Source organism: Hirundo rustica, chromosome Z, assembly GCF_015227805.2.
Source record: "Hirundo rustica isolate bHirRus1 chromosome Z, bHirRus1.pri.v3, whole genome shotgun sequence".
NCBI classification, from domain to species: Eukaryota; Metazoa; Chordata; class Aves; order Passeriformes; family Hirundinidae; genus Hirundo; species Hirundo rustica.
Genome location: NC_053488.1, coordinates 28,167,537 through 28,182,458, shown reverse-complemented (window position 1 = coordinate 28,182,458; position 14,922 = coordinate 28,167,537). Strand labels below are relative to the sequence as shown.

Genomic DNA, 14,922 nt, shown 5'->3' with positions numbered 1-14,922 from the left:
TGTGCAGATGAATAGCATCATGAATATTGAGACACATTTGAGTCTAAAAAGAGATGGTCACTGTAGAACTTGTGAAGTTTTCCCCTTACCATAAATAAGCAGCAGCTATCACTACAATCAGTTTTCCTTTCATTAAAAGAAAGCTTGCCAAGAAGGTTAAGCACTTGTACTGTCCTCTTGAGGAAATGTCTACATATTACAGTGAGAAACCCTGATTAGCTACTTGTATTTTTACATTTTGATTTCAATAAAAAACAGTGAATTTTTTTTTTTTTTGCCAGCATACATAAAGTTCAGTGAGCCACAAGGAGCAGGGGGGAAGCAATCTCCTTATTGACACTTATTTCTGCACCATCCCATTTTATTTCCTTAGAAACTTAAAAAATAACTTCTATGCACCAGGTTGCTAGATCAATGGCTCTACTGCTAATGGTAGCAGTTGCAAGTTACCGTGCTACAGTGCCCCTACTATCTTTGCATACAACATTCAGTTAAAAAACAACCTGAAGTTATTTGTTTTCCTTTAAGTTTCCCTTAATGATTACCTAATTATTAAGGAGGAGGCAGTGTTTACTTATTCTTTCCTGAGTATCTCTCAAATTTAACCAGATGCAGTAAAAATTCGTATTTTTTATCTCAAATTTACATGTGGGCGAGAAGTGCTCCTGTCTCTTTTATCTTCAGTCTGTTTGCAAAAGAAGGCTAGAGAGCAGAAGTCATATGGAAAGCTACTCCTGTGAGTGGATCTACTATTGCATTGGTACTAATACTCTGGTATATTCCGCAGACTTAGACTTTTCCATATCTTGACTGTAGGCAAAACTGAAAATTACTGAATTCTATTTCACAGAATCATTAAGGTTTGGAAAGACTTCCAAAACCATTGAGTTCAACCTCTGGCTGTCACCACTCTGCCAAATAATTACAGCACTATGTGCCAGTCATTTCCTAAACATTTCCAGGGATGGTAACTCCAGAACTTCCATGGGCAGTCTACAACCACCCTTTCAGTGAAGAAAGTCCTCCTGATGAACCTCCCCTGGCAGAGCCTGACGCCGTTTCCTCTTGTCCTGTCACTTAGCTGGGGTAAGAGGCCAAACCCCACCTGGCCACAACCTCCTTTCAGGCAGCTGTAGAGGGCGATAATTGCCCGAGCCTCCTCCAGCCTCAACACTCCCAGCTCCCTCAGCTCTTCTCACAGAACCTGCGCTCCAGTCCCTTCCCTAGGCTCCACTGCCCTTCTCTCCGGCAGCTGCATGTCCTTCTTGGAGTAAAGGGCCCAGAACAGAACACAGGATTTGAGGTGTGGCCTTCCCAGTGCCGAGTTCAGTGGACAGTCCCTGCCCTTGTCCTGCTGGCCACACTGTTGCTGGTACAGGCCAGGATGCCATTGGCCTTCTTGGCCACCTGGGCACACCCTGGCTCATGTTCAGTCACTGTCACAGCACCCCCAGGTCCTTTTCCTGTGGGCAGCTTTGCAGCCACTCTGCCCCAGCCTGTGGAGCTGCCTGGGGTTGTTGTGCCTGAACTAAAAACTAGAGGCTACGATCACTAAGCTTTTGAAATCAGTATGCCTTTCAGACCTTACATACAATCAGAACAATTCAGTAATGAATGGAGAGCGTGTACTGATACCATTATCTGAGGCATAAGCTGTCTTTGCTAGTCTTCCAATTGCAGTATACATTTTTACAGATGCTGTAATAGCAGCAAGCATAAGCTGTCTTTGCTAGTCTTCCAATTGCAGTATACATTTTTACAGATGCTGTAATAGCAGCAAGTGAGAAAAGCACAGTAGCATTTGGGAGTGCAAAGTTCTGTGGAAGGCCTTGTCTAGAAAGTGTATTTGGATTTCCATCTTCTTAAACAAGAAGCTTTTAATGGTCTTCCACTTAATGTCTGAGTTGTCAGAAATCCACTTTGGTTGAGTAGCATATGAAGTGCCTCTCAAACACTGCATGACACCTCATCCTGTATGACCAAAGCTTTTTGTTTAAACTGAGGTCTTAGCCTAATCCTTGTACAAGTTCCCTTCATCAACTACTCCTACCATAACAAGACTTGGTTTAAAAAAAAAATCTGAAGTTAGCCTGATGAACAAGAAGAGAATTAGACTCCCAGAAATCATCCAACTCAGCACTCAGTTGTAGACAAGTGTTGCTTATATCTTAGGATTAAACCAAGTTACGTTTAATGAAAGTACAATATAACATTTAAATCCCCATAGTAGAGGTAGAAAGCCAGTGTTTTAATCCAATCCATTCAGATCAGAAATACTGATACCAGATACTAATTTATTGCTATTAGTGATAACCAAATTTGAGAGCTTATACTGTCAGCAAGGTAGCATGAACACAGTTGCAATCTCCAATATTCATAGTAAAACATATCCACATCTGTAGTAAGACAATAGCAGATTCTACCAAGAACCTGCTGCTTCTTGTAAACATTGTATTTGTGCAGATGTTTAATTTCTAAAATCATGAAAGGCAAGGTTAGTAGCAGAAAACACATCCAGTTTCACATTCGGCAATAAAAGAACCCTGCTCTTCAAGGACAACTAAAAACCTAGCAGCACATTTCAAACAATATTACAAGTTTTTTTTCTTAATTACCCACGCTTCAAAGTCCCTCCCTCCCCCCAAATCAAACAAAACCTGTCGGTGACTTTCCCCGACATTCAGGTGGTTTTAGAGTCTTTTTGCCTGGACTCCAACAAAAACCAACAAAAATCTGACAAAAAAAATAAAGTGCAGTACCCAGAAAAATAAGTGTCAAGAAAATAGCCATGTCTGTTTCTCTGGGGAAAAAAAAAAAAAAAAAGGAAAAAGAAAAAAAAAAAGAAAAAAAAAAAAGAAAAGAAAAGAAAAAAAAAAAAGTACTTGGCCTCAGTCTTGAAAGTACTATAATGTGTCCATCATTTTGGATTCTTCTTCATCTCTTTGTATCACAGAGTTGAAACTGCAGACATCTGTGTTTATGGAACCTTGTAGATCTCCCGTGTTCTGGAACAGACGAAAAATTGATAGCTTACTGCTCTGTAATCGTATACATGGAGGGAAAAACAGAGTGAGAGAGAAACAAAGAAGACTGTTTGTATTGTCTATCTTATGATGAGACAAATTTATAATAGAAAGGAAATAAGGTCGGAAAACATCCTCAACCAATATTATATCACTGCGTCAAGAATTTTAAAAAATTGCTAGTATAGCTTGTATTTGGTCTTAATATTTCCAGCATCTAACTGCACATTTAGAAAAAAATCAGCTGTTTGATCTACCTCTGAGAAGTACTTTAATCAAATTATTTCAAATGAGTACTTTCAGTTGTGACTTCTTTCCTAATACATAAGTTTTTACAATCTTTTAAGTTGTTTCTTCATTCCAGAATGTAGCCATATCTGGAACTGGAAAAAACACCTAAGTATGCTCAGTTTCCTTTTATCACAAAGGAATACTTTCCTTAGGCTTGACTTCTCTTGCCCAGAGAAGTTGTTGCGTCCCTAGCAGTGTTGAGGGCCAGGCTGGATGGGGCTGTGAGCAGTCTGGTCCATGAAAGGTGTCCCTGCCATGGCAGGGAGTTTGGAACTAAGTGATCTTACTTTAAGGTCTGCTCCAACTCAAACCATTCTGATTCTGTGACTTCCTTGACTGATCCCATGATTTTACACTACTTGTGGTGATGGGTGGGAATACAATTCTAGGATCTGATCAGTTTTATCACACAGTGTTTATTTTAGGCATGAAAATGTAAAGGCACTGAACAAATGTGTACTTTTTATCTTATGCCGATGCTGTGTGAATCCCAGCAAGTACAAAGAAAGCCCATATATACACCTTGTGTATTAATAACACTGCATAATATATCCCAAGCACTAGCAATTCAAGAAATAATCCTCTTTATATCTCAAAAAGGTACAGCTTCTCTAGGCAGTACATAATCCTGCTTTAGTTAAATTAAATTTTAGAAATAATAAGCCTACCTGTAAAAAAGATGTCCACTCTCCCACACAACCAGGACTGACACTGAGATCATGGAGTAACATAGTTTGAAAGCCATGTGATTGTGACCAGATTCTCACTCTTGTCTTGAATGCCTCAAGTTCATTCTTAAAGGCTTCAAAGTAGCCTTCTCCTGTCTGCAAAGCAAAAAATGAAATATTTGCTCTTCAGCCAGATTTACTTTTGAATTGTGAGCATACTCCGGGCTGAAAAAAATCCATGCAGTAATGGCATGTTATACCTTTTGGGGGATTAACAACTGTGAACAACTCATGAATAATGTTAGTCAACGGAAAATTACATTTCAGGTAGATTTCTTTTTAAGACAACCTGTCGCATTTATATGCATTAGTAAAGTAACTGGTTTATCTGAGAACATGTAAAACTAAATCTAATTTTAGCCTTTCATTTATTCCAACTCAGAAGGTAACCTTACAACAGGTGCTTGTTGAAGCCCTTCGGTCAAGAGCAAAGCACAAACTAACTCACATTTTAATTACACTCGTTTAGGCAATATTAAGATCCATTAGGGTCTTGAACAACTGAACACAGCCTACAGCAAATCAGTTTCAGTTTTCCCACCTTTTTCCTGCACAGCTCTGGATTGCCTTATTTCAGTCATGAAAAAGGGACACTATTTATATATCTGCCCCACTGTAAATGGCAGATAGAATGGAAAAGTTGTGACAATACATAATGACACTTTGAAAACACGTGTAATTAGTCAAAAGTCAGACCGGTTTAAGACTAGTCCATGTTTGCTGTTACTCAGTTATTACTTGTCTGTAACACACCTGCTGCATCTTGCTTTCCACCTGCAACAAGCAAAATCCACTAAGCTTTCGTTTTCAGGACTGCCATTATAACAAAGCACTCTGTCTAGAAAATAATTGCTACCAAAACACTTTCCCATAAGCCTAAATCAGTCAACAAATTATTTAGCCTCACATGGTTAGGAAGAAACCCTCTCTAAACACTGGTCTCTTGTACTGCATCGAGAGTTTCTCACATTATTACCCAATTTGGCTTACTTTGGCTTTTTGGAAAAAGAGACGAAAACACCCTCTTGGATCCACATTGCAGCTTCTGGCAATTTCTATAATAAACTGCATTACAACTGCTTGGTGTGCTACTTGCTCCATCAAAGCTCTTTTCTGAAAAAAGAAGGAAAAAAAAAAAAAAAGTTTAAGTTCTGATTTCTGTGATTATATTTCTAAAATTCAGCAGAATTTCTTTTTGCTCCAGTTCCTACGCACATGCTAGCTGATGCTTACAGAAGCAAGAAGACTCATAATTGGCTATAACTAGACATAAACGTGACAATGCACTTTCAATAAAGTAGAGATGGTTGGAAGAACAGTTAAAACAGCTAATGAAATTGATCACCTTTCTACAGTGCAAATAAGAAAATGTGTGCTTCCAAAGATTTAAACATCTTCATACCTGTTCAGCTTCTAGATGAAAACACCACAACATGAGATACCTAGATGTTTCTTCACATACAAGGTATGGGTGATCAGACAGAAACCTTTGACTATCATCCCATCTGCTCAGCATACCTAGTAAGAGAAACACAGTTAATACATTCTAAACAGATAAATCATCTAATACAGCAAGGAAATTATTTGCATTGATACCTCATATACATAACAGCTTGGCAATTTACTAACCTCAGAATGATAGCATGCAGCTAAATTTTGGGGTTTTATTTATACATCTAACCAATAGTGAAAGAGCACTACCGGAAGGCATAATTAGACTTTGAAAATACTAAGAGTAGATTATAGCAGTCATGCATTTCTATTAATGCTGATAATTTACTTTTAATCAGTTCTCATATGCGAACAAAGTGGTGTAGATATCTCATTAGTTACAACACCAAATAGCTTACAAAGTTTATGGACAGAGATTTACAGTAAGTGATTCTAACGAACACAAACCCTCTAAATATTTGCAAATAAATACACAAAGAACAGAACCTGTCAAAAATTAAAGTGCTTCTAACATATCGTTTGCTAGATTTTTAGAAAAAATCGAATTAATTATACAAACAGCTTGATCTCAAAAAACAAAGCTGCAGCAGTATTGGAAAGTTAATCAGAACTTTGAATTGTGGTATCATGGCACTACCTTCAGGTAGTGAAGCTGAATTTAAAAATCAGAACTCAGTACTCAGAGCAATTCTCAAAATTGCCCTTCAAGAATCTGTGACAGTCATTATTGGCAACAGGTACCAGATGTACAGCTTCACCCGTCAATCAGCATATAATTATAACTGGGCTAAAGATAATTCAATGGTAATGACATAAGCTGATCTTAATTCTAGCAAACAAATGCTAAAACAGAAAGCAATAGCTTATATTTGACTGTTTCCAAGTCACTCTGTGTAAGTTCTTTATTGCTTTGAAGCCAGAGCAGGATCCAGAAGCAGGACTCATCATGCAATGTAGCAAAGTCCACACTGCCCTTTGGCAGCAGCTAGCATGGAACAAGTGACTTCAGAAAGCATTAATGTACTGTGGCTTTCTACAATGGATTTATATATCACAAATTAAAATAATAACATGGCTTTGAACTCAGGAAGTATTTAAGAAGTTACCTTCTGTAATAAGGTTGCTTCTCTAACAGTCTAACTTGAATTTAGACAAAGAGTAATTTTGCCCAACTCTCAGCTATGAAGCCTACAAAATAGCCTCTTTTTCTACCTGCTGAAATGCATAGCAGAGGAAATGTTTTCTAATTCCAATACCATTACCCTGAACAGTTAAGGTACTTGAGAGAACCTGTGCCTATGGCTGCTATTTGCATACTCTGACATTGCTGTGCATTAACTTGATACTTGAAAGGCTTGCTAAGGCTAACAGGGCTCAAAGCCCTTTCTTTAAAAGAGCTTTAAGTCCCCTCAGAAGCCAAACAACTTAGTAAAAACAAGTTTGTAAAAACAACTGAATTTTTCCAATCTAGTCTTATTCTTGATTGTTCAAGAATTCCAAATATGGCTATACCATACTATAGTGTGAAACCAGCCTGAATGGCAAGCACTAAAGAGAACCACAAAATTTCAGATTATGTTACAAGATCAGCTTTGTCTCAATCATGTTTAACAATTATAACTGAACTAAACTGACACCTAGTGGATAATTAAGTATAGTTTTAAACACACAATTCTGAGCACACATACTCTCAGTGTAGGTGTTAACAAACATGTCCATTTAATCAGCCATTAATCAACCCTTACAGATTAACAGCTGACAGAAAAACATTTCATAAAACATCTAATCTCCTTTAAGAAAGTAGAGAGCCATGGACAATCCATGCACTTTTATATACATGACTTATATTTCCAGGAATGCCCCTTTTCCCCACTGGTGTGGAATATCCCTTCAGTCCTGATAAAATAAAACTGATGAGTCTGTCATTTAGATCTTTCATTTATTAGCATTCATTCAGTACAAGAAGGAGCAAACCAACACAAATTCTGTAGGAACCACAAGATGTTGGAAAAACAGACTCACCAAAGTGTCTAATCTTTTGTTCATGTTTTTGCATAAGTGGTTCAGACACAGCTTCATCTTCAATTTCTTTTCTTTTTTGATTAATAAAACTCTGAGGAAGAGAAAGATTGTACTATCACATGAACTCCACACATACTGCTTAGTGATATAAAGTTAATATCTTTTAATATGTTACTGTTTTGTTTAAATGGCTATGTTCTAATTTTAGAGTCATACCATATTTGAGAAGGTTTTTTTTTCCAGAAAGTGCATTACCTAGTAACAGAATTTCAAAGTCTCCTTATAGTCTCTGAAAAACTTCTGTATTCAGATAGGAACTTACTGATCTGTCAAGAGAATTGTGTACCTTGCAGCCTGGATCAGATAAATCCATGAAATTAGGAGATGTGATAGTGATGCCAAACTGATTTTTGCTTTTATATATTCTTCACATATATTTGTAGCTCTGTAGCCTATTATTGCATAACTATATAGGTTCATGGCTAGAATTTTACATACTCAGTTAGCAAGAAAGACAAAACATTCGTAAAGACTCAATCCTAATCTTGGTTCTTCTGAGACCAAGGACAACACTCTCTCATAAAGAACTAGAGAGGAAGGGGGTCTTCAGAAGAAAGTCAAACCAAGAGGGAGAATTACTCAACATCTGTGTTTCTAATGGGGCATTCTTGTCAATTATGCTAATTCGCTAAATTTAGTTAGCAAAAAAACCCCTGTAGTTGCTCTATGTCACATGTGCACCTTCAGTGCATTTTTCAGCGTATATTTCGGTGTGTTGTGCACCTGAAGGGACCCCTCATAAAAAGTTAACCACATTTATCACCTGATTATGTCTGGCTTGTGACTTTAGGGCTCAGAAAAAGGGAACAATAGTTGTTGAAAATAAACAGTGAAATCAAAGATGAGATTCTACTGCTAAAAAAAAAGTTCATGCTAAATAATTGGTATTACAGTAGACAGTATTAGAGGCAAACTAACAGTTTCATATTCTGGGTTTGATGGGACATTTAAAGACGACAGAGTTTCAACCCTCCCTGCCCAGGCAAGGACATCTTCCACAGGATTGGGTTTTTCCAAGACCAGACAAATCTGACCTCTGTTGCTTCTGGGGATAGGGCATCTACAACTTCCCTGGGCAACCTGTTCCAGTGTTGTGACACCCTAATAATAAAAAATGTCTTCCTTATATCCAATCTAAAACTACCATCTTTCATTTTAAAGCCATTCCTTCTTGTTGTGTCACTACAGGCTGTGATAAAAAAAGGCTTTTCTCCATCTTTCTATAAGGGCCCTTTAGGTACTGAAAGGTCACATGAATAAAAATAAGGGCTCCCCAGCGCGCTCTCTTCTTGAAGTTGAACAACCCCAGCTCTCCCAGCCTTTCCTCATAGGAAAGATGCTCCAGCCCTCTGATCATCTCTGTGGCGCTCCTCTGGAGCTGCTCCAACAGCAGTCCTTGTGCTGGGGACCCCAGAACTGGGTGAATTACTTTAGGGGTGGGTCTCAGCAGAGCAGAGGGGCAGAATCCCCTCCCTGGCCCTGCTGCCCATGCTGCTTTGGATGCAGCCCAGGACACGTTTGGCTTTCTGAGCTGTGAGAGCTCATGGCTGGGTCACGTCCAGCCTCTTCTCCACCAGCACCCCCAAGTCCTTATCAGCAGGGCTGCTCTGATCTGTTCATCCCCAGCCTGTGCTGATACCGTGGGATTGCCCTGACTTAGGTGCAGTACCTTGCACTTGATCTTGTTAAACCTCATGAGATTCCCCAGGACCCACTTCTCCAGCCTGTCCAGGTCCCTCTGGACATTCCACCCTTCAAGTCTGATAATTGCACCACTGCCTAATTTTAATGAAGATATTAAATAACACTGGTCCCAATACAGAGCCCTGAAGGACACCACTGGCCCCTGATGCCCATTGGGACTCTGAGCCATTGACCACCACCCTTTGCATGCCACCAGCAAACCACTTTCTTATTCACCTAACAGTCCACTCATCAAATTTCTCTCTCTCCAGTTTAAGAGAGAAGGGTGTTGTAGGAGACCACATCAAAGGCCTTGCACAAGTGCAGACAAATGACACCTGTAACCCTTCCCCTGTCCACTGATGCTGTCATCTCATCATAGGTCACTGATGAGGCCACTGAATTGATCAGGCAGGACCTGCCCTTGGTGCAGCTGTGCTGGCTGTCCTGAACCACCTCCCTGTCCTACATGTGCCACAGCACAGCTTCTAGAAGGGTCTATTCCATGATCTTTTCCCAGGCACAGAAGTGAGGGACATTGTTGTCTTTTAGTGCTGTACAAGACACAGAAGACACTCAGAGACTACTAACAATTGCAATGAACAAAAGAAGCCAGTAATTATTTCCCTGCAAAATGATGTGGGTCATACCTTGTTAAAAACTTCTTTACTAACAGGATCTGTGTTCCATAGATTCTGTCGTTCTCTCTGGTTTAGTGCTTCTTCTTTTCTTCTCCACTCTTCCTCTCTCCATCTCAACTCAGCAGCTTCTGTCCTTGCTTGAGCAGATTCCTGATCACAGGATTCTGAATTATGCAGTGCTAAACTACCAAATTTTTGCTGGGCTTCTGCTAGGTTCCATGTGCATTCTACAGAGTGCTTCACAAATTCTCTTTCTTTTTGGCAGGCTAATTCAATCCCTTCGCTGTATGTCTGTGAGGAAAATTAGACATGCTATTTATGGAGAGAAAATTGTTGGTTTGCAGTTTCTATAGAAGCAGATTGGCCTAAATCCCAAAAGTAATAATTATGCACCTGGAAAACACCTTAGATATGCAGCATTATGATAGCAGAAGCAACGAAGCACGGCAACGTGCAGCTACATCTTCTAGAAAGAGACTTCCAATTCAAGTCACCTTAACTTAATTAAGCGTATTTACAAAACCACCGATCATGTGCTGCTATCGGTAATAGTCTCCAAACTGTAAAAATACTTTTGAGACAGCTGAGATCCCTCTGGCTATCTTAGGGCTGGAGTATTAGCAGCAGCCTAGTCTGAAAATACTCTGAATACACTTCTGCTAAGAAGCATTGGGTTTATGGTGTTAGATCACAACAGTAAAGTACTGCTACTGCCTGCATTTCAGTATTAGTAGCTAAACAGATGGCCAACATCTTCTCTTGAACTGACACTAGAAATGCCCAAGGCCCAGCACAAACACGTACTCCTTTTGGTCAAATCTGTTTAGATCTCATAGCTGAGAGAGAAAAGGGACAATCTTAAGCAACCCTGTTTATATTACTACCAAGTTTGTGCTCAGAATTCACACTCAGTAATTCAAGAAATTATCCTCTACAGCATAAACCATGTCTTTCCCACCAAGAGAGAAGAAAAAAAGCATCCATGTGCATTAGTTCCTGAGACTTCCACTGCCACATTATGAAATCTGCAGTGCTGATAACCTCTGGCAGGGGCACACGAAGGACAATTTATGAAAGATTATCTGAAGAAAACTTTAAAGCAAGTAAATCAAACTTACTGTCCCGACTTTGTTTGGGAATTACAGCATTTTTAATTCCGCAGTAACAAAAAGAAAATTCCGCCGTTGGAAAAGTAACGTAATGGCAGCTACTTGAGGGAACACACGACTCCTTACAACGCGCTTATAAATCGCCGCCTCGCCCCGGCCAACAGAGGAACACACCGCCTACCTATCTGCTCCTTCGGCACGGGGACGCCAGGATAACTCCAACACAGCTCCTTCCGCAACCTGCCCGCGGCGGAGCTGCTACCCAGCGCGGGCGCCACCGGAGCCCACCCGGCCCCGCCGGCCCTCAGAGCCCCAGCGGGCGCTCCCGCACGGCCCCGTCCCGACACGGTGACCCGGGTCCCGCCGCCGCCCCTCCGCGGGCCGCGCCGCCCGGCACCGACGCACACCGCGCCCCCGGGCGCCAGACGCGATGCGAGGGGCCGGGGCAGCGGGGCCGAGGCGTACCTGCACCTCCGGCAAGCGCTGGCGGAAGGCAGCAGCCTGTGCCCGCTCCTCGTCCTCCTCCTCCGGGGCGCCGCCGTCCCGGGAGCGCGGCAGCCACAGCGCCATATGCCCGCTGCCGTCCCGGCGGCGCTACCCGTTCGCCGGAACTGGGGCAGCGGCACTTCCGCCGACGGGAGCGCGGCCGGGAGCGCCCGCCCTCGGCGCGCCGGGAGGAGCGAGTGGCAGGCGCGCCTCCGGGACGGTAATGAAGGCAGCGGGGCGGGCAGGGGCGGCACTGCCGCGGCTCCGCCCCCGGCCCCGGCTCCGGCCCCCGTGCCTCTCTCTCCCCTCACTCCTCCGCGCTTCTGGAAGGCCGGTCACCTTCCTGCCGGCTGCCGCACGGCGCTGGCAAACCACCACGTGTGTGTGTCTGTTTGTGTGTGTATAAACGATCCGACTGTCCTAAGGTGTCCTGGGGTGCTGTCGGGCGTGTTTTAGTAGCTTGGCTTTCATCTGGGAATGGAAGTTAGCTATGAAATGAGGCCATACCTTTGTGATAACACAAAGATTAGAAAGATTAAAATGTGCCCTTGTTGTAGCCTTACTTTTTATACTCATGGATTGACTATTTAGTTCTTCCTCCAAATAGGTGGTGCTGACTGATTCTTTGGGGGGGGGGTCACAGGGGTGAAGTCTGTTGGAAGAATATGCCACGAAAACTTTAGGTGAAATTGGGAAGGTAGGGGACCTGTTGCTGTGTATTGTTTATTTAACACAGGGATCACTGCCGTGGCCAAAGGGACAATATTAGTATGTTGCTCAGAACAGTTCTTGTCAGATAGAAAACGAAAAAGGAAAAAAGAACCCCACAGTTTTCACTCATTTTCCTGTAATCAGATGTTTCTATGTCATGGTAAGGCCTATGAAATTTAGTCCCTGTTACACAAGACAATAAAAGCCAAAAATACAAAATGAGAGAACTCCCAATGATAGCTCTTAACCTTGCACACTTTTGAGGTTATCAGTAATAAAGCCAAGGGCCACTGAGTCCCTTCTGAGACAGGGTCCAGCAGATTTGGTGTACTGGCTTGAAGGCAAAACCAGCAAGAGACTCCAAGTCAGAAAAACCAATTTAATAGGAGAGGAAAAAAAGGTAAAATAAATAAAATAAAATAAAATAAAATAAAATGTGTGCAATAATACAAAAGATCACTGTCAGAGTCAGAATACAACCTGAAACCGTGGTGGCACCAGTCCAGATGAAGTGGTCTTGTTGAAGCAGTGATCCTATAGAAAGGTCTGGTAGCTCTTGTCCTCTGGGAATCCAGTGGGTAAGGCTGCCTGTGCTGTCCCAAATCCCAGATTATATCCAGGTGGGAATGCTTGGCTCCTCCCCCTGGGCGTGGAGCATCTCACAATGGGCTGATATCATTTTATCAGTCTTGCAGTGGGTCCTTGATTGCCCATTAAACAGAGATAGCTCCTGGAGGGAGTTACCTATGAGTCACGCAGCAGGGCATTGATGGGCCATTAACAGAAGATGGTCTGGAGGGAGGGGGCAAGGGAAACAGTGCACAACCTAGTTTCAACAGCTCATGTAGGTGGTGATAGAATACATACTTTGGGAACATCTTACATTGTAACCTAGGACATAATCCACCCTTATTCTATGACCAACTACATCATACCCAAATTAATACATTCTTACAGCTAGATAGATAAATATACACATGCTTATACATACACATATACAGAATGAAACCTTACACACAGTTCTCACTTAAAATTAGGTCTCCCTGTGGTACACAACGGGTTTCCCCATCTTTCTGCATTACCCACCAAGTGGAACCAGGTCCTTGAGCAAAAACAATCCCACAGATGGGTCTGCCTTTGCCTGAGGTGGGATTAATCCAAACAGTTTTTCCTAAAACGCCTTTCATGTGTACCACAGGGACTTTATCTCCATCCACTGTGTGCAAGGGTTCAGACTGGGCAGAACCAGCTCGATTGATTGACCCTCAAGTGTTGACCATCCAGGTAGCCTTCGCTAAGTTCTTCCCAATTTTTGAAAGTTCTCCCACCAAGTGCTTTCAGGATAGTCTTAAGCAATCCATTGCAGCGTTTAACTTTCCCAGCAGCTGGTGCATGATAAGGGATGTGAAATATCCATTCAATGCCATGTTCTCTAGCCCAGGTGTTTATAAGGCCGTTCTTGAAATGGGTCCCATTGTCTGACTCGATTCTCTCAGGAGTGCCATGTCTCCACAAGACCTGCTTTTCAAGGCCTAAGATAGTATTCCGAGCAGTAGCATGAGGTACAGGATAGGTCTCCAACCATCCAGTGGTGGCTTCCACCACAGTCAGCACATAGCGCTTGCCTTGGCGGGTTTGGGGAAGGGTGATGTAGTCAATCTGCCAGGCCTCCCCATACCTGTACTTCAACCATCGTCCACCGTACCACAGAGGCTTTACCCGCTTGGCCTGTTTGATTGCAGCGCAGGTCTCACAGTTGTGGATGACCTGTGAGATGTTGTCCATAGTAAGGTCCACCCCTCGGTCACGGGCCCATCGGTATGTTGCTAGGAATACTTCTACCTTGTGCTGCCAGTCTAGATCCACCTCTGATACTTTCACTTTGGTGGCTTTGTCCACCTGCTCGTTGTTGTGATGCTCTTCATTAGCCTGACTCTTGGACACATGTGTGTCCACGTGTCAAACCTTCACGGTCAGCTTCTCTACTTGGGTGGCGGTGTCTTGCCAAATCTCAGCAGCCCAGATGGGTTTCCCTCTGCGCTGCCAGTTGGCCTTTTTCCAGTGGTTCAGCCATCCCCACAGAGCATTAGCTACCATCCACGAGTCGGTGTAGAGATAGAGTCTTGGCCACTTCTCTCCTTCGGCAATACCCAAAGCCAGCTGGATGGCTTTAAGTTCTGCAACCTGACTTAATCCACCTTGTCCCTCGGTAGCTTGTGCAACTTGTCGTGTGGGGCTCCATACTGCAGCTTTCCATTTCCGGTTAGCGCCTACAATTCGGCAGGAACCGTCAGTGAAGAGGGCATACTGTCATTCAGTCTCCGATAGCTCATTATACGGTGGGGCTTCCTCGGCATGTGTCACTTCTTCTTCCTCTTCTTCAGAAGATAATCCAAAAGTCTCACCTTCCAGCCAGTTTGTAATTATCTCTAGAATCCCAGGGTGATTTGGGTTTCCAATATGGGCGTGCTGTGTGATGAGGGCAATCCATTTGCTCCATGTGGTGTCAGTGGCATGATGCATGGAAGGAACTTTTCCCTTGAACATCCATCCCAGCACTGGTAGTCGGGGTGCCAAAAGCAGCTGTGTTTCAGTGCCAATTACTTCTGAGGCAGCTTGAAGTCCTTCATAGGCGGCCAAGATTTCCTTTTCTGTTGGAGTGTAGTTGGCTTCAGATCCTCTGTAGCTTCGGCTCCAGAATCCCAGTGGTCGGCCC

At 42.5% G+C, this 14,922-nt stretch overlaps 1 protein-coding gene across 1 annotated transcript; it reads right to left on the bottom strand.

Annotated features, from left to right (window-relative positions):
• Positions 1-1,859: 1,859 nt before the first annotated feature.
• Positions 1,860-11,611, bottom strand: CDC37L1 (cell division cycle 37 like 1, HSP90 cochaperone). The gene is made up of 7 exons (XM_040090063.2): positions 11,475-11,611; positions 9,910-10,191; positions 7,517-7,607; positions 5,445-5,560; positions 5,033-5,155; positions 3,983-4,138; positions 1,860-3,005 (listed from the first exon to the last, which is right to left on the bottom strand). The coding sequence occupies exons 1-7, from the start codon at positions 11,577-11,579 to the stop codon at positions 2,904-2,906; spliced, it is 975 nt and encodes a 324-aa protein (XP_039945997.1). The 5' UTR covers positions 11,580-11,611; the 3' UTR covers positions 1,860-2,903.
• Positions 11,612-14,922: the final 3,311 nt, after the last annotated feature.